Source organism: Nasonia vitripennis, chromosome 3 (genome assembly GCF_009193385.2).
Source record: "Nasonia vitripennis strain AsymCx chromosome 3, Nvit_psr_1.1, whole genome shotgun sequence".
In the NCBI taxonomy this organism is placed as follows: Eukaryota; Metazoa; Arthropoda; class Insecta; order Hymenoptera; family Pteromalidae; genus Nasonia; species Nasonia vitripennis.
This window is the reverse complement of record NC_045759.1, coordinates 10,191,143-10,210,148: the sequence shown is the minus strand read 5'-3', so window position 1 is coordinate 10,210,148 and position 19,006 is coordinate 10,191,143. Positions and strand designations below refer to the sequence as shown.

General features: G+C 44.5%; 3 protein-coding genes across 3 annotated transcripts; all 3 read right to left on the bottom strand.

Moving 5' to 3' along the window:
* Positions 1–7,441: 7,441 nt before the first annotated feature.
* On the bottom strand, positions 7,442–8,015 carry LOC116738537 (venom carboxylesterase-6-like). Its single transcript, XM_032598064.1, has 2 exons — positions 7,760–8,015; positions 7,442–7,697 (listed from the first exon to the last, which is right to left on the bottom strand). Exons 1-2 carry the CDS (start codon positions 7,804–7,806, stop codon positions 7,442–7,444), a joined length of 303 nt encoding a protein of 100 aa, XP_032453955.1. The 5' UTR covers positions 7,807–8,015.
* Positions 8,016–9,463: 1,448 nt separating this feature from the next.
* On the bottom strand, positions 9,464–13,113 carry LOC100114963 (carboxylesterase clade E, member 3). Its single transcript, XM_001599759.4, has 6 exons — positions 12,845–13,113; positions 12,090–12,752; positions 11,856–12,021; positions 11,453–11,794; positions 11,246–11,372; positions 9,464–11,177 (listed from the first exon to the last, which is right to left on the bottom strand). The coding sequence occupies exons 1-6, from the start codon at positions 13,031–13,033 to the stop codon at positions 11,030–11,032; spliced, it is 1,635 nt and encodes a 544-aa protein (XP_001599809.1). The 5' UTR covers positions 13,034–13,113; the 3' UTR covers positions 9,464–11,029.
* A 274-nt stretch (positions 13,114–13,387) lies between these two features.
* Positions 13,388–18,213, bottom strand: LOC107980899 (venom carboxylesterase-6-like). The gene is made up of 6 exons (XM_016984011.3): positions 15,329–18,213; positions 14,601–15,263; positions 14,362–14,527; positions 13,954–14,295; positions 13,746–13,872; positions 13,388–13,671 (listed from the first exon to the last, which is right to left on the bottom strand). Exons 1-6 carry the CDS (start codon positions 15,521–15,523, stop codon positions 13,524–13,526), a joined length of 1,641 nt encoding a protein of 546 aa, XP_016839500.1. The 5' UTR covers positions 15,524–18,213; the 3' UTR covers positions 13,388–13,523.
* Between the last annotated feature and the right edge of the window lie 793 nt (positions 18,214–19,006).

The following is a 19,006-nucleotide window of genomic DNA, read 5'->3' as shown; positions in this document are numbered from 1 at the left end:
GCGCAAAAAAGCCGCGCTGAGCGAGTAAAAATCTCAGATGAATATCAGAGAATCCCTCTTGCGACGTACACACTGCAGCAGCAGCGAGGAGAGATGACGAGGAGGACGAGTCGTCGTCGCTCGGGACAATGCCTAATGAGGCCGTTGTCCGGCTCCTTTCTTCCTCCTCTCGCGGCTGCTCCTCTCCTCCGGGAGCTACTTCGCGATAGGAAGAAGGAGAGCTCGAATTACGTCGCTTCGGGGGGCTTTGATTCCTCCTCCTTCTTCTCCGCCTGTTGATTGATGCGACTGCGCCACCGGAAATCGCCGCAGCTGCGAGATTGCGAGCCACTGCGCCGCTGCCTACTCGCGTAATTGTATGCGCCGCCCCCCCCCTCCCTCTCCGTGTATTTTTAATGGGGTCTATTTTGAGATTAGCTTGATTGTCTTGGATTCCTCTCCGCGCACACGCACCTCGCTGATCCTTATGATATAGTTCGAGAAATGAAGTGGATTTTTACACGATTGGATGAATATTCAGACGCCGTCTCGATTCTTTTCTCGAACCGGACCAAGAGCTTGCACATTACACTCCCGAGGAGTCGAAGAATACCGAAATTAAACCTCCTGTGCCGCGCAGCTCCTCGTCGCCACAATGGCCCAATCAGGAGGAGCCGGTCCCTCGCGACTCGAGCTCGAATAAAAAAAAATGAGCCATAGGCGCAGTGATAGTACGTGCAGGTATGACCCGGTACATTCGACGCTCATACCTCCGCGTTCGTGACTCGGAGATTCCTGCGTGGGTTTACTTGACTGCGCGGAGCAAAAAAAGGCAGAGAATGAATAGCCGCGACACTGCATCGACTCCGAGCGACAGACGGAGACAAAACGAGCGTCCCGAGAGCGAGAAGGTGGATGGATATAAAACGGGAGAAGCGTCCGCGTGTGTACACTGGCTGAGATGGACAGGGACGGAAGGGAAGATTTGTTGCTGTCGATGAAAAGCAGCTTCTTCGTGTAATACAGCCGGTCGACGCTTTTACGCGGAAATTACGAGCGCGGTTTATACGGTAAAGCCGTTTTCCGCTCATAGCGCACTTTAAGCGCGTCAGGAAGCGCAGTTCAACTGATACTTCGCCGTGCGCTTCCACCCGAGCCGCTTATCTTTTTCAAGTCGAGCAGTAGCAGTAGTTCTTAATTACCGATGTACAGAGAAAAAGCTCGCGACGATTTGCATTGCAAATGCGTTATTCTATTCTCTCGTCGTACGTGCGTATACAGGGCTGCGCGGAAAAAGTCGCGAGCGACGCGATAAGAAACTCTCTCCGCGAGAGTAGATCGCAAAGGTGGAAATAAAGGAGGGAGAGTGACAAAGAGCGGGAGATAGACGGGCCGGGCTGCGGAATAAGAGAAGCAGAACACAGGCCGTGTGGTACATAAGAAAGATATAAGAAGAGCGAGACTCGCTCGCGTGGGGAGAGGGAGAGATTCGATAAGAAAGATGTATGAAGAGAGATAGAGAAACATGATGTGAAGGGCAGCAGCGGCGGCAGCGAGTGTATACGCGGAGGACAAAAAGAGGGGGAGAGCTTTCGATCCACGGAAAGTGAGTTTTCTGCCGGCGCTCCGCGGTTCTCTTTGCGCACCTGGACTCATTTCTCCTCTCGTTGTCCTTTTCGACGCGGCGGACGTTTAAACTATTACTGCGTCGGGCTCTCTTTTCCTTACTCTCTGTAATATAGCGGGTCATCTTATATTACGGGGTATTATTGCTTCGCTGTCTTTTATTCGAGCTGCGCTCAATGAGCCGAGGCGAATTCAAATATTTGACAGTTGAGTCAATGTTGGGCTGATAGAGGTGAGTGTCTATTATAATTTCGCAGATGTGGCGAAATCGTAGAAGTAATCTAATTAGACGACCTCGACATATGATTGTTGACTCGTTGAATTAACAGGATGAGAAACTTTCCAGAAAAGGCCGGGAACAAATAGAGGTCTATTTACTGTCAGTAATAAATCACTTCGAATATGTAAATCCCGGTAAAAAATATAATATGCTAATTCTATGCAAACAAGCGGCTCGAAATTGCGGAAAAATTCGCCGGTAATAAGCTGGTTCGTTGTAGCTCAGAGAGCCGAGTCTGAGAATGCAACGCTACGCGCGCGCGCGCACAAACGAGGAGAATTAAGGCTTCAAAGCGTTCCTCCTAACCCAATAAAGTCCAGCTGCAGCGGCAGCGACCTAGACGGCGAAGAAGAAGTCGTAGAGAGATAGTCAGCTCGAGTTAGGGAAGTGGAAACGCGGCGAAGATAAGAAAGGATCCGACGCGCTCGGGAAACTCACTTTTCTCCCATCTCTCGGCCCTTGAGGCTCGAAAAATGCGCGTGAGTAGCGACGGTCGGCAACTTTTCCACCTTCGACGTGCCGTACCCGGGCTAAATTCGTTAGGCGGCTCTGCAGACACTTCTGGATCCCGTGTATAGCCCTGCCCCCCCCCCCGGAGCAGATCCTTTGAAAGCTTCGCGAATTCGTCCTGTTTGGTAATTTTCCTTCTTTTTCGCCGCGGCGGCGATCTCTCGATGGAATTCGTTATCCCGACGGATATCTCGCTTTGAAGTGATATTTTTCTGATAATAATAAAGTCGAATAGAGGGAGGACATAACGAGACCTTTGAGCGAGACGAAAATGTGCTCGAGCGAATCGGAATAAAAATCTATACCCATACATATATTTCGTCGAGAGCAATGTTTATCAAGAGCCATCATAAGTAACATTTCGCCCTCGCACCAGAGCCCGCGTGCGCGTTTCCCACGGCTGACGTCACGCACGTGTATAATTTTCTTACCTTTCGCTCGGCTCTCTTTTTACGGCCTCCGCGCTCTTTAAGCCGCCGCTCGAATTTGCATCGCGTCCGCGCGCGTTGGCCCTTTTTTCGAACTTAAAATATTATACACCGAGAGAAACTCGCGCGAGGTGTACTGCATATATAGCGTAATTGCGGGTTCGTTATAATTAGCCTGGCGGGCTTATTTTCGACTGTGCATAACATGGTCGTGTCCGAGAAAAAGGAAAGGAGTTGGGAAGGGTACTTAAGCTCACAATCCGCGGCTGCGGCTACTTTCTTATTATCAATTAGCCGGATAAGTCTTCATTTGATCCGGGCCGCGTAATTAGTCCTTCTGGGAGGAGCAGAGCAGTCTAATTATGTCGTGAGACAAAAGTACGTCTCGTTATACGTGCCCGCACACGCGGCTTCAATTTCGAGAGCAATGATTGCATACACTCTGTACTGCGGCAATCCGAGAAATATATTACGCTGTAAAAATGCAGGGATGCAGTACAGAGAGGTATTTTCCATCGTTTGATTGCACGAAGGGCAGCAGCAGCAGCTGTCAGCTACTCAGGGGTAATCGACCTCGTTGACTATAATATTACACGTCCACAGCCACTGGTCTTTGTTCTTCCTTCGATATGAATATTCCGAATTTCCGCACCTTTTCTCTCTATAGTATACAAGAGCCCGTAATAAATACTTGGCTCCGTCCTCTTTAAAAAGAACTCTCTCTCTCTCTCTCTCCATCCGTACGTACTTACACTCTCGGTCTCTCGGACCTCTCTCGACTCTAAAATTGCTCTCATTTTCCCGCAGCTGTTGTTGCTGCTACTGCTGCTGCTGTTGCTGCCCCGTAGCGCGCGCTACTCTCGGCTATTAAATCAAAGCCAGCAACAGCAGCAGCAGCTCGAGGAAGACAAGGGCGACAGAGCAAAAAGGGACGTACACTGCTGTGTTATGCTATGCGCGGCCAGTGCACTATGGACTCACGTGTGTGCATCTCTTTCTTCGCTGTGCAATACCATTTTACATCGCACGAATCTCGATATTCCGCAGCAGTTTTTCAATGCCGCGTATGCAAAATTAATGTCTGTATCAAACTAGCCCCTATGCAGGTATACGTACGGAGAAAAAGTGGCCGATTCAGCTTACATCCTGAAAAGCCGACTGTAGACAAATAAGCCTCTGCGTAATCGCGTCGTCGCGCGCGAAATCTCATCAAAGCGCGGCGAGTGTCGTCGTGGCCGGAGAAAAAAAGCTCGCCGGCACTATACAGCGTCAGTCATGCAGCTCTTGCCCATTCGAGGTGCGCGCGCCGTAGAAAAATCCCGATCGGCTCCGCGTTCGCGAGCTCTCGGGAAAATGTTTTGCGGTCTTTTATTCAGTATAAGTGATTTTCTTCTTCTTCTTCTTCCGTATGGGCTTGTTTATCCGAGGCTCTCTCTCTCTCTCTCTCTCGATCGGTCATTTACTTAGCTACGCGCTCGCGCGGGGATTAAGGGAGCCGAGAGTGAAGAGCGTGTTAATGCGTCAGCTTCTTGCGTATAAAATATACTCAGTGCTTTAGAAATACTCGGAAGATCGGCCGCTAATTCCCGCAGCTCTCGTTTCGAACAAATGGCCGTCTAATCGAAATGTATGGCCTCGGCGATTTAGCTTTTTTTCTCGCACAGCTTAATTAAAGCTCGCTCGCGTTTCAGTAATAGCGCCGTGTACTTGGGAGAGGCAGCGGCGACACCGTGTTCCCCGCCACACTCAGTCAATGTCAACGCAGGAGGTGCCGCTCTCTTCCCTGGATGAGCTAGTATTCCGCGAAAGAATTCCGCCGCCGCGTTGAAAAAGTCAGCTGCCGCTTTCTTGCGCGTACGTGTAGTGCAAAATTCATATGGGAAGCGCGCGCGTCGAGTCGAGAGCGAGAGAGAGAGAGAGAGGGAGAGAAAGAGCTGACACTGGCACGAGAGTATTTTTTCCAAAGACGTTTCCGCGCCGTCGAGTTGTCCGATGCGCGCGACACGTGTGTGTCTGTGTGCGTGTGTGTGTGTGTGTGTACATGCAAAAGGATGAGAGACTATAAATTCCCGGTGTCCTGTTGCTGGCGTGACGGCTCGGATAAGGTTTGAATGCGCGCACCGGTCGCTGCCACTGCAGCTTCTCCCTCTTTTTTTTTAATTCGGAGTATTAGCTGTTTGACACCCGTCTAATGCGCCGTAATTATTCAGGCCGTGATGCACCATGGCTCGATCGAGGGATACGTACACGCCTGTCAAAACTTGGTTCTTATTCTCCGAACATTTTTAAAAATCACGCGACGAGCTGACAGCGACAAACGAGGCAGAGTCAGCATCACAAAGCAGAGCACGCGGCGAACTGATTACGAATCGCGAGAGCTGCTATACACACTGCCAGCTCCAAGCAAGATAATCTGAAATTCCGTGTGTGTATCTCGCGCGTATTCATCCATATTACAGAAACGCCAATTTGCGGCACGCACAGAGCGCCGAGCAATTTCCCCGGTAACGGCCCATGCAGCAGCTCGAATCTCCGCAGAGCGCGAGAGCTTGAATCATTGAGCGGGTCGTCTCACAATTAGGCAAATGCGCCGTCGAAATAATCGATAGAGCACAGCGCGACTGTGTGTGTGTGTGTGTGTGTGTGTGTGTGCAGCGGCTTATTATGCAAGAGCCGCAGGGAGATCATAGCTGACACGCGAGTCTAGGCGCTTTGGAGCTAAGTAGCGCTATCAAGTAACGACGGCCCGTTGTCTGCGAGCTTACACCCCGTAAATGTCCCTGAGTGGTTCTGCTGCTGCTGCTGCTGCTGCAGTGTCTATGCTCTATTATCTTGTTCGCGCCTCTGTGTCGCCCGCCTAAGTAGACGTATCGTATGCGCATCAGGCCTTTATATTGAATTCGAGCTCGTTTCTCACGTCCTATCCTATACCGCTAATTAGCTCGCGCATAAATTCCCGTCATACTACATATTTTGTAATTATATACGCGAAACTAATAAAATTCCCTTTTACGTTTCAGGTAAGTCGGCATTCCTACATTCGTAATTCGCAGGAAGCGGTGCGCGAAAAGCTCGACAGCGCAGCGCGCGAAAAAGTGAGTATATTTGTACTTTAACATACGCAGTGCCATAAGGAGAGAGATAAACATCGATCCGAACAAATCGCGGCGGGACAAAAAGCCGCCTCGAAAACGCAATTACAAAGTCGTTAGCGCGGAGCATATCGAGGAAATTACACATCCTCGAACTAGCTGTGCGATATTTTAACATCGTCCGGAATGACAAAGAAATTCTCTCTCCGCATACACGCGTGCGTGCACAGCACCACATCGAGTCTCTCTTCTTCCCAAGGCCGTCGAGCTGCACACGTTATGTAGCGTGGATTATTACGCGGCGCGCGTTGCTGCAGCGCTCGGAATTAATTTGCATCAGCAGCGTGCGTTTTAGGTGTGCTCGGCGCACCGGCTGTTTTCTCTCTCCGTCTCACTCGCGGGGAGCGAGATGCGCGGCGCATGTATAGTAGAGAGCCTGCGAAAGGGCGTAGATAAGGAGATTGTTAATAAGGCGAAATATCGCCGAGGAGATGCGAGAGAGGTAAGGTAATGCGTATTATTTAGTCTTCCGTAACGATGCTAATAGGGTTATGTTTAGGATGTGAGTAATGCGGAGATGTAGGACCAGAGCTGCGCGAGAGGAACAAAAAGGGTGACGCGGAGAGTCGCAATGCTCTTGTTTTGCGTGTGTTATGTACGAATGTCGATGGGCTGTTGTTTGTAGTTCATATGGTATTGTCGAGTCGGATATACAGGCTGGTGTTCTTGAATCTGAATAATAGGCTTTATAATAGTACCATTTGTATTTTAATCAAAACAATTCAGAGACGAGATTTCGCCAAAAACGCAATGAAAGCGCAAGACGCCGCGGCAATATTGTCGGAAATCGTCGTCGGCTGACGGCAGCAGCAAAGCTCTTGAAAACTCCGAGCCCCGTGTACGATTTACGAGATTCACTCGGCGAAACGAGCGCAAATCAAAGAAAGGGCTCGAGAGACTGAAGGACCGTCCTTTTCCTCGTAGTCCAGGATAGATCCTAATTTGGAGTCCGCCCTCTTACGTCGAGGGGTCGCGCAAAAACTTTTCGAATGATCCTAATGACGCGGCGTTTTGTTTAAATTCAACCCTTTCGCACAGAAGCTGTCGAGCGAGAACTTTTTGTTTTGAAAAATACGACAAAATGAAACGCACGTCCTTTTGGTTGTAAAAAATAGCCGTACGCGATTAACCCCCGGCGTTCCCTCACTCCTCGATAATTCAAGTTTGACAACTTGTATGAAAAATCCTCGAGCCGCGCGCAGTGATATTAAAAGCTATGTATAACGCGAGCCTACAAAAGTTTCTCCGATATATCAAAGGACTCCTACTCGGGCGCGGCCGAACGCACAAGTTTTTCGTTTAATAAGACGCTGCCTATTTTTCACTGCGCCCTCAGAGCGCGCCGGCACTTGTATGGGGTGAAAATACGCGAGGGAATGCCGGCGGGAAGTTTCTTTCGTGTATACTGCGCTCGAACGGCCCGAAAGCTGTTTACAATTTTAATAAACTTGTTGAACTTGCTTGAATTATGAATTGATGGAATATGCTGAGAGGATGGACTGTGAATTTATACAAAATAGTAATTGTTCGTATTGAGACATTGCAATTGCCTTTATATTATGGTGTGTACTTGATGAAAGTCCTATTTGATCCCAGAAGTGGATCTCACCCAAATTATTATTAGTCTTCATTTTGAACTTTCCAGGACCAGCGATATTCATATATTCAAAGTCGCTAGAGGAAGCGTTCAACCTTGGCCATTGCGTGCCTAAATCTGGAGATCTGTGAAATTTAAACAAGCGTATTATAATTCGAAAATAGGTAATTTTTTTTTTAATATTTACCTAGTGCTGGCTAAGGATTCCCAAAAATCGAGCATATTCTGTTGCATGGCTCTGTCACTGGCTGTAGTTGACGGGTCTATGTGGTTATGGTTACTGTAGAGGACTAATAATACATCATCCACGTGACATACACCTAAAAATTAAAATCACTTTAGAATCAATGAACAGACGCAGACATGTTTATGATAGCACTTTTCACCTAAATTCTCGGTAGTATTTGAAAGCTCATCGCTAAAACTTTGAGCAGATCTGCAAGTGTAATAGTAAAAACGCACAGGACTTTTGTTTACTCGTGCTTGCAACTTCGCAGCTCTGATTGCTCCAGTAATAAAAAGAGTATCTCCGATCATGTGTGTCATTAAAAGACCATCTTCGCTGACGATCCCGGTGATCCATGGCACGTCGGAAGCACGGCCTTGCTCAATAATATTTGCTGGCGTATCATTAATGAAATAATTATTATCGACTTTCTCAGCAACTGGGGAAAATATCGCATAGGACCTGTGCAAGTTGGGCTGAGTGAAGTTGGTAAAATTAGAAGGGTTTCTTGAAAATTCTACTTAAAATAAAATATTTTGTAACGCGTGCACCATTTTCGCGTTTTTCGCATTTATTAAGTGAGCCTAGGAGGTTAGGTGAGGTGTTACCCGATATCGGTAACAGATGTGTTTTTCAAGCATTGGATCGTTTCTAGCGAGCCGCTTACTGGGCATTTCAAAGCTTTTGCCAGAGCCTTGGTGATGTTCGAGGTATCTGATACAAATGCCCAACGCCTCAATCCACTGAAAGATATTCCATTCTGAAAGAGTCCCGCGCTCAAAGGTGACAGATAGTGATGATGGACACTGGACTGGCACCACCGGCACTGTCACCTGCCAAAGTTATTCTCTTAGGATCTCCTCCGAAGTAGCGAATATTTTTCGATACCCATCGAAGGGCCAGGGATTGGTCTTTGAGTCCCATGTTTCCGGGAACGATATTGTCTCCCGCGCTCAAGAAGCCGAATACACCGACTCGATAGTTAATAGTGACGAAAATTAGATCTCTGTCTATAATGAATTGCTCTCTCCAATTTGAACTTGATCCCTGCTGAAAACCACCTCCGTGAATGTAAAATATAACTGGTAGTATTTCTGTTTCGTTCTTTATCGGTGTATAAATGTTTATATATAGACAATCTTCAACGCCGGTGCTACCTGACTCAGTTTTCTGATTTGTTTGTGAACAATATTTCGGCAAAGCTTGTGCGTTTATGGCTTCTGACCAGGCAGGTACCGGAACTGGTGGCTGTATTTATAAAATCACAGATAATGTAAGTGCTTAATTTTCTAACTTCCAAATATTATGCTGAACATTCATCAATAGTGCTCTTTTTTATGAAAACTATATCTATGTAATCCAGAATCTTTCTGGTGATTTTTTTTACTCGCTTCTAGAGTAATCTTTGTAACAGATAAACGCATTAACATTCTATGAAGATTGGAAATGATTTCGTTAAAACACTATAGAAATATGCGTGAAGGTATTTGAAATTTGTTGTAGGGGTTGTATTCGTAAGAACCAACGAAGTATTGTTGCAAAAGTTTGTATTTGTGGAATACTTTGAAAAACATGAATGTTTGTGAAATATGCATAATGTTTTCTTAAAAACGTAGCACTTTCAAGCGTCAAAGGTAAAATGATAAAAATTTGTTTTCTTGTTACCTCGAATCGAAGATCTCCAATTGGCGGTAATGCGTATGGGATACCTTCGCATGCCGCATATTGATGTCCTTCGTATGAGGTTTTATAATATCCGTTGATTTTTCCTGATAAAGTCGTGATTTGTGAATTAATAACATTTTTACTAGATACTGTACTTAATGCACATAATACAATAGTCGAAATAATTCGCATGTTTATGTGAAAATATAATTTAAATTAATTATTGCGACCTATAGTACTTATTGTTGCTTAAAGTAACTACACATTCTGAAGATTTTATACGAAAAATGGTTGTTATATGCTATTGCCATTATCTTTCGTGCTTGATAGTGATCTAGTCACGTGTACAGATATTATAGATAGTCAACTAAACTGTGCTTGATAAAAATCAAAATTTCCAGTTCAAAAAATTAATTTTTTGTATTAAGAATAATTGACAAGGATAGTCTACACCCTGTCCTATATTAGAATCTATTTTTCAAGAAAAAGTCCTACTTATGTGCATTAAGTTATATCCATAATATAATATTGTGAAAGATTTATCCCTTGCTCTGCTTCTAAGAAGGGATGTTATAATTCGCTTTATATTAGTTATTTGAAGAGCAATCAGATCAGTCCATCCGTTTTTAGAATAGGACAAATGATAAACTAAAAAGAAAATTTGATTTCGATCAAAAGGAAAACATTATTATCAGAAAAATCCCCTGATAGAAACGTTAAGAAGTTCTTAAGTAGTTATTAAGTAATTTAATATAGATACGTCCAAAAATCGTTAACGAATTAGCGAAGAACCCTAAGATCAGTTTTACAGTGCATGAATTGAGCGTAAGATCATCACTCGAATCGCGAAGAAATATTTTTGGGCTTTTTGTCATTTGGGAGTTTTGACATCGCCCCTAAGATTTTTTTCGGTAACTTCAGTGTTTACAATCTCAATCAATAACGTTTTCTACATGCACCGACAGAAACTAACAGAGAGTTATGAGTCTGTTTTTTGCCTGAAATCAAACATATTTCAGTTAAAATTCTTTTAGATGAAATGAGCGATTGCTCAATGTGATCTTAGCCATACTAGCAGGACTCGTTAATCTACCAGAGTCTATCCTTTTGATAAATAGAGCAACCAAGATGCTCTGTTTGCCAATGGTTCGTCAACGAAATAGATCAATACATACTAATTATGATTTACTCGTGAGATATACTTTTGTTAAAAAGGCTATACAAAGTATGAACTTACACAAAATATAAATTATTATACATTTTATTTCAACAACAATTCTATTTATTCTAATAATCTAGGAAATGTTCCATACCAACACTGATTTTACTCATTTATTGAGGTTAAACGAGGTTTTGCTGTATTCAAGAGACTTTTTACCTCCAACTGACCCTTATAAGCAGCGCTTCAGAAACGCCTAATGTGTTATTGATCCTAACATTTATTTTGCAAACGTAACTTGTTTAGTCTGCGATTACCCATGTTTAAAATGAATGAGGTTTTGAAGAAAAATATCAGTTGCACATATTAATACATTGGCGTTGACTAAATGTACTTGTTGAGGCTAATTACAGTCCTATTTTATCCCAGAATTGAATTTCTCCTAAATTATTATTAGTTTCTATGGTAAAGTTTCCAGGACCAGCCATATGCATGTATTCGAAGTTTCTGGAGGAAGCATTCAATTGTGGCCATTGCGTACCTAAATCTGGTATGCTTGAATTCAAACGACTTTTTGTATTACATAAACTGGTTAAAACTAGGTTGTTTCTTTTAATATTTACCCAGTCTTAGCTACCGATTCCCAAAGATCAAGCATGTCTCGTAAAATGGCTCTGTCATTTGCTGTAGTTGTTGGGTCTACGTAGTCGTTCTCCATAACTATGAAAACATCATCATCGTGGCACACACCTTCAACAAATAGAAGTAACTTTAGAAACGATAAGCCGCAATAGTTATTAAATCATAGTTATGATAATAGCAATATTTACCTAAGTTCTCGGTAGTATTCGAAAGTCCATCGCTGAAACTTTGTGCAGCTCTGTAACTGTAGTAGTAAAACCGCACAGGACTTTTGTTTACTCGTGCTTGCAACTTTGCAGCTCTAATTGCCCCAGTAACGATTTGATCATCCCCGGTCATGTGTGTCAAAGTTTTAACTAAATTTCTGCTTGTACTAAAGTTTTTATTGCTAAAGTAATGTACCTTTGCCAATTTTGCAAATTTGGCGTGTTGGTCTTCAGGAATGTTATTTACAAAATGTAGCATGTAAGGTGCTATGGTTTCCCAGTTCTTATCAGTATGTTTTAGCATATCGTCTTTCAGTGCAAAACCTTTATAAAAATTGAAAATAAAATAGAATGCATGAATTCAATTTAGGTGTTAAGAACTTACCAGCAGTTATGTAAAGTCCCTCTTCACTGACAACTCCGGTAATCCATGGCAAGTCCAAAGCACGGCCTTGCTCAATAATGCTTTTTGGCGTGTCATTAATGAAATAATCATCATGAATTTTCTCAGCAACTGGTGGAAACAGCACGTATGAGAAGTACAAGTCGGACTACGTAAGTTTGTAGAATTAGAAGCGTTTTTTGAACATTTTTTTAAAACTAATTTTATCCAACATACCAACATATTTTTAACTGCCCGAGTTATATCCGTAGCAGGTACTTTTCTCAAACATTGAATGGTGGCCAAGGAATTATTTATTGGACACTTCAAAGCTTTAGCCAGAATCTTGGTGGTGTTCGAGGTATCGGGCGTAAAAGCCCATCGCGCTAATGCAGTTCCGCTAAAAGATATTCCATTCTGAAACAGTCCGCGGCTCAAAGGTGACAGATAGTGATAGTGGACGCTGGCACCACCGGCGCTGTCACCTGCCAAAGTTATCCTTTTAGGATCACCTCCAAAGTATTGAATATTTTCGGATACCCAACGAAGAGCGAGAGACTGGTCTTTGAGCCCCATGTTTCCAGAAACGACATCGTCTCCGGTACTCAAAAATCCAAGCGGTCCAACTCGATAGTTAAAAGTAACCAAAATTAAGTTTCTATCCATGAGATATTTCTCTCGATAGTCTGAACTTGTTCCGTACTGAAATCCACCTCCATGAATGTAAAATACAACTGGTAGCGATTCTTTTTCGTCTTTTGCCGGTGTATATATGTTTATGTATAAACAATCTTCAACGCCGGTGCTACTTTCCTCGGGAGGCGGTTCGTATTTCGAACAGGGTTTTGGCAAACCTAGGGCATCGATAGGTTCTGTCCAAGCAGGTACCGGAACCGGTGGCTGCTTTTATGGCATTATACATACAAGAAGCGAATTATTGATGATACTATATAATAACAAATTGATACACAATGATAAATTTGTCACGTTACCTCGAAACGAAGATCTCCAATTGGTGGTAATGCATATGGGATGCTTTCATAAGCAACATATTGACGTCCTTCGTATGCTATTTTGCTATACCCATTGATTCTTCCCAATGGAGTCGTTACGTGTGGCTCATCAATATTTAAACTGAACGTACATAATACACACAGCGCAGTGACGAGAAAAACTTGCATGTTTTTGGCGAGATCAAGAAATTACGAAGAGCAAATTCGAACTTAATTATTTCAATATAGTATTGGTTGGTCAAAGCAGACTATAATATGTCCGGTTTCATTTTTATACCTCATAATATATCGTTATCGTTCTTGATAAGAATTGATACACATTTATCTAGATAATTCACTAAATGAAATCCGCGTAAAGTAGAGTCTTTTGTTGGATTAAAAATAGAATTTTCCATTTATACGTAACAGACAATAGATATAGTATCCGTTCTTTCAAAAGTAACACGCATAAATGCCCTTGCAATGTGAAAAAAAGGAGCGGCTATCGGACTATTAATAGACAAATTTCAAAAAATTGCCAACTTTTGTATACCAAAGTATTAAGTTTATAAAAAAAATACAAAATAGTAATATAGCACGCAATCTTGATTGATACTACATTATAAAACAGATTTTTAGTATATGAATATATTTATGATTTCGGTACTTCGAAGACAAATCAGAGTCCTACTTGTTCCCAGAATTGAATTTCTCCTAGATTATTGTTAGTTTTCATGGTAAAGTTTCCAGGTCCAGCGATATGCATGTATTCAAAGTTGCTGGAAGAAGCATTTAACCTTGGCCATTGCGTTCCTAAATTTGGCGTCCTTGAATTTAAACAACAATTAAATGAAAGATACTTTTTAGAACTTAAAATACATTTTGCTGATAGAATATTTACCCAGTGCTAGCCACAGATTGCCAAAAATCGAGCATATCTTGTAACATGTCTCTGTCACTGGCAGTGGTCGTCGGGTCTATGAAGTCATTTTCCAGGACTATGTAAATGTCATCATCGTGGCTTACACCTTTAACAAATGGATGCTAGTCAGAAAAGAATCGAATACGGTAATGGTTATGATGATGGCACTTTTGACTTGACTTTTTACCTAAGTTCTCAGTCGTATTCGAAATATGATCGCTGTAACTTTGCGCAGCTCTGTAGCTATAATAGTAAAAGCGAACAGGACTTTTGTGTACTTTGGCTTGCAACTTTGCTGCTCTGATTGCGCCGGTAACAATTTGATCGTCTCCACTCAAATGTGTTAAAGTCTTCACTGCCTCTCTGTCTGTACTAAAGTGTTTCTTACCGAAGTAATGTACCTTTGCTGAATTGGCAAGTTTATCATGTTTATCTTCAGGTACGTTATTCACGAAATGCAGCATGTAAGGTGCTATGGTTTCCCAGTTCTTATCAGTATGTTTCACCATGTCTTCTTTCAGTGCAAAACCTACGATTATGAATAGAAATTAGTCAGAATCTATAATGAGCCAACGTTCAAAACTAAACAATGTACCCGCTGTTATGTATAGGCCCTCTTCGCTGACAACTCCGGCAATCCAAGGCACATTCGAAGCACGACCTTGTTCAATAATGTTTCTTGGCGAATCATTGATAAAATAACCATCATCAATTTTCTCCGCAACTGGTGGGAACATCACGTATGAGAAGTACAAGTCAGCCTGTACATAGAGTTATTTTTGGATTAGGAAGATGCAGTTTGTTTTGAATTGATAATCAATATATGGCATATACCAATAAATTTGCAACAGTCTGAGTGATGCTCTTAGCCGGTACTCTCTTCAAACATTGGATCGTTTCTAGCGAGCCGCTCACTGGGCATTTCAAAGCTCTTGCCAGAATCTTGGTGGTGTTCGAGGTATCCGGTGTGAATGCCCAACGCGCCAATGTGGTTCCGCTGAAAGATATTCCATTCTGAAAGAGTCCCGCGCTCAAAGGTGACAGATAGTGATGATGAACGCTGGCACCACCAGCACTGACACCTGTCAAAGTTATCCTCTTGGGATCTCCACCGAAGTATCGGATATTTTCAGACACCCAACGAAGAGCCAGAGACTGGTCTTTGAGTCCCATGTTTCCGGGAACGACATTGTCCCCGGTGCTCAAGAATCCGAATGGTCCCACTCGATAGTTGAAGGTGACCAAAATCAAATCTCTATCGACGAGGAATTTTCCGCGATAATTTGAACTCGTTCCGTACTGAAAACCGCCTCCATGGATCCAAAATATCACTGGCAGAGATTGAGTTTCATTTTTGGCTGGTGTGTAAATGTTCATGTAGAGACAGTCTTCAACGCCGATTACGCTCTCCTCAGCTCCTGGTTTGTACTGAGCACACGGTTTTGGTAGACCAAGTGCGTTGATGGGCTCCGACCAAGCAGGTACCGGAACCGGTGGCTGTTTTGATACGATCACGGATGTTAAGTACTGTAATGATGATAAGCAGAGATTTTTCATTTTACCTCGAAACGAAGATCTCCAATCGGCGGTAATGCATACGGGATGCTTTCGTAGACCGCATATTGACGTCCTTCGTACGATGTTTTATAATATCCATTGATTCTTCCTAAGGGAGTCGTGACGTACGGCTTATCAGTATTTTCACATGACACTGCACTCAATAATGCACATAACGCGACGATTAAAAAGCTCTGCATGTTTTTTTTTTCAAGTTTCAGAAAAACTTTTCAAAGTACAATCGAGAATTATTATTATTCACGCATAGTGTTGTCCTTTCGAGCAGACGACGAGTTTAAAGTTATGTATGAAAAATGAATTTTTATATAGTATGCCGTTATCGTTTGTTCCTGGTATCAGTCCAAGATAATTTAATTTTTCGCTCGATAACGATTGGACGAATGACTTTAACTAAACTAAGCTGTCCCGGCAGATTTATCTATCAAACGCAAGATTGCGCATCGCGTGTTAAAGATTGACATTCGATAAATAGATTACGTTTGCGCTGTAAAAAGTACGAACGGTTAAAAAAGGAAAATAGCTTCCACAACTTTTTCTTTTAACAAACTAACAAAAGCAAAGTGTTCTTGGCAGCGGCCAGTTCGAGACTCGATATCTCGAGGTCATAAAAGACGCATCAACAAAATAAGCGTCAATCACGGTGTTCCTCTCAGCAATCATTAGCCCGGATACGCAGATTAGAGCAGAAAAAAGCATCCACGAACTCCTCTCCGCCGCACGTACGCAATAAATAATCGAATCGAAGCACGGCCGATACATCTTAATTTCTCGCATGCTCCGAGCTTTCTCCGTTTCAGTTAGTCTCTTTCCCACTCGAATTGGCTCCCGAAGAGAAAATAGCAGCGGCGAATTCTCCTTAAATTCGCAGACTCCGACATCAAGAGACTCCTCAATCCAACCTACCTACCTCTCTCTCTCTCTTTCTCCCTCTCTTTCTCATTTTTCATTCCCGGCGAAATTCAGTGATTTTTCACTGCGTGCGTCTCTCTCCCTCTCACGACAAAAGAAAACAAAGAAGCCGGCCCCGAAATCAGGGAAAGGGAAAGGGGCCAAATTGCACCCGCGCGGCGGCAGCGCCGGCGACGCACAGCCGCGGAACGGATCGAAGGAACCGCGAGAGATAGAAATGGAAAGCGAGCCTCGGCCTGAATTTCAATGCTTTCGACTGTTCGTGCTTGGAAAGCTGCACTGGGCTCAAAGGAAACGTATTTTTTCTCTCCACTCTCTCTCTCTCTCTCTCTCTACCTTCCTTACCGAATCGCGAGTTTCGGAAGTTTGCCCCAGCCAGCTCGCAAACAACTTGGCCAATCATCCGGCTGCGAATGTTATGCACGCTTGCGCGGCGCTGCTTGATTAGCTTGCCGCGAGCTCTTTTGAGGACTTTTACCGTCGCACTCGCACGTCGAGCAAGTTCCTGGCGGAGAGAAAGATCGATCGGATTTATTCTAACTGTGCGTTCGTTATACCGAACGAGGGCAAAAATCAGAGCCGTTCCGCCCGACTGCTTCGAACTTCCGGGGCGTGTCACGTCGGCGCAAAAAGATCTCAGCAGGGCTATTATACACATCCAGACCGCGGCCGAATTCGCAAAAAGCATTCATATCGCGGACCACCGCCGTCGCCGCTGTCCCCTGTACTTATCCACCTGCCAGCGCCTCGTCATTATCGTCACCGGCTTTTTCGACGCTTGTAATGCCGCGGCTACACATACATACACACTCACACGGACAGGTATTGCGGCGTGTCGTCCCCGGTGGCTGTTTCTCAGGCGGCTCACAGTAGTGTATACAGGGGATTAAGACGCTTTAGTCGGCCGTGGCGCACCGGCGAAATTAATGGGGCTCCCCGCCGATTTTCCCGCTCTCTTATCTCCGGCGCGCGCGCGTCTTTGTTGCCTCTGCGACGGATTTCTTCCGTCTGGCTTTTTTCTTTGCGTCTCGGGCTTGAATATTTATTACGCCCGAGTTTCCGAGGAGTCGTCGAGTTTGCGCCAGCCACGGTATATCTAAGAGCCAAGCCAACTTTCGTTTCTTTTTTCTTCACCGCCGAAGGAAAAGCTCGCTGCGGACGATCTCGATCGACTATATATTTATGACGAATTCATCGCGGAGCTCTCTCGAACCGATCGAGCGCGAAAGTGTCCCTTCCGCTCTCTCGGTATAGAGAGAAAAAAAATCATCGCTCCTCCTCCGAGGCTGAAGCAGAAAAAAGGGCGCTCGCGACGCGGCGAAAATCACCTCGCGTAAAATCGAACGATCCCGCGCGCGCGCAAAAAAGCACAGTCACCGGAAGCTCCCCGCGCGCTTTACCATAAGAATGGCGTTATACTCCGCGCGAGAATATAGGTGTGTGCATATATAGAACGCAGCTGCAGAGAGAGAGAGAGAGAGAGAGAGAGAGAGAGAGCTTGCCATTATCCGGGTAGATCCGACTTGAGAGATATCTCGAGAGTCGAAAATGGCCGAGGCGGCTAAGGGGCTGGTGACAGATGCTCTGTATGCAAATTTCCCGGTTCCCGTAGAAACCCGCAGCAACACATCCCCGCCGCGGCGGCGGCTCACTCCATTCTCTCGCGGACGACGCGATAGTGCGATCTCGCCTCGTGTCCCGGTATAGTCGAAATTTCGCAGCCGCTCAATCTGATCGTCGGTGCATACCTTATAGTACAGGATCGCGACGAAGGTTTTCCGAAAAAGAGAACCGTTTGAGTTATGACAGTCCCTATACAGCTCGGGAGAAGTTTCTCGCATTGTTTTCCGCTCGAATCGAGTATTCAACCGCGCTTGCACACAATCCCTTAGCTCACGTGTACACGAGAGACAAAGGGGATTCCGAGGACGACGACGAGGATGTTCGGCTCTCCCTATTTCTCGGCGTCGGTTTCCAAAAGCGTTAATTAAAACAAGAAGCAGCGTCTCTCTCTCTCTCTCTCTGCCCGGGATCAGTTGAAGAGAGAAGAACTCGCGCGCAAAACCCGAGCAATTTGGAAGCTGCTTCGCAGGAGCGACCACCCGAGACTTTTCCGCGCTATTCCCATTTTCCAAATGAGCCCCGAAATCCACTTAAACCCCTTGCGCGCCGCGCTGGCTCTTAAATAAGCGGCTTTCCATTACTTTTAATGACCGGCTACTATATTATTTCTCTTTACTGCTTCTTTTTTTTGTCATTCTGACTGGTGTCGTTGTACAAGTTAGCTATATACAACTAATTGCGTCGGGTGAATAGCGCGATCGAATCGACGCGCTTTGATCCGAGACTGCGACGTGACACACACGCGGGATTTTCTCCGAAGCCGGGCGTATATTAATAGGAAATAATACGTCGAAGCGCTGTACCTATATATACGTATACCGGGTACAGCTGAAAAGCTTCATTATGGCTGAAAGCGGCGCGCAAGCTCGCAGCGAGCGCCTCGCAAGCAGCAGCAGCCCCTAGCTGCGGAATTAATTTAATTAGCGGTCGGTCTGGCCGCCTCCGAAATTCCGCTTAAATACTCATTCATAACACCTGTCGACGCGTGCCGGCCTGATTTCATTTCCATAGCTCCGCTCGCTCTATGCGAATATATAATGCAAGCTCGGATTTTCCTGCCAATCATGAACGTATAAGCGCGTATGCGAAACGAGAAGAAGAGAGAAACAGAGCGATGGAAAGAGGGAGGG

Coding starts and splice junctions, on each gene's coding strand:
- LOC116738537 (XM_032598064.1), bottom strand. CDS start 7,806: ATGCAACAGAATATGCTCGATTTTTGGGAATCCTTAGCCAGCACTAG. Junction 7,698..7,759: donor GAATCCTTAGCCAGCACTAG/GTAAATATTAAA, acceptor TAAATTTCACAG/ATCTCCAGATTTAGGCACGC.
- LOC100114963 (XM_001599759.4), bottom strand. CDS start 13,033: ATGCAAGTTTTTCTCGTCACTGCGCTGTGTGTATTATGTACGTTCAGT. Junction 12,022..12,089: donor GGGCAGTTAAAAATATGTTG/GTATGTTGGATA, acceptor AAACTTACGTAG/TCCGACTTGTACTTCTCATA. Junction 11,795..11,855: donor GGGACTTTACATAACTGCTG/GTAAGTTCTTAA, acceptor ATTTTTATAAAG/GTTTTGCACTGAAAGACGAT.
- LOC107980899 (XM_016984011.3), bottom strand. CDS start 15,523: ATGCAGAGCTTTTTAATCGTCGCGTTATGTGCATTATTGAGTGCAGTG. Junction 13,873..13,953: donor GAATACGACTGAGAACTTAG/GTAAAAAGTCAA, acceptor CATTTGTTAAAG/GTGTAAGCCACGATGATGAC. Junction 13,672..13,745: donor CAATCTGTGGCTAGCACTGG/GTAAATATTCTA, acceptor TTTAAATTCAAG/GACGCCAAATTTAGGAACGC.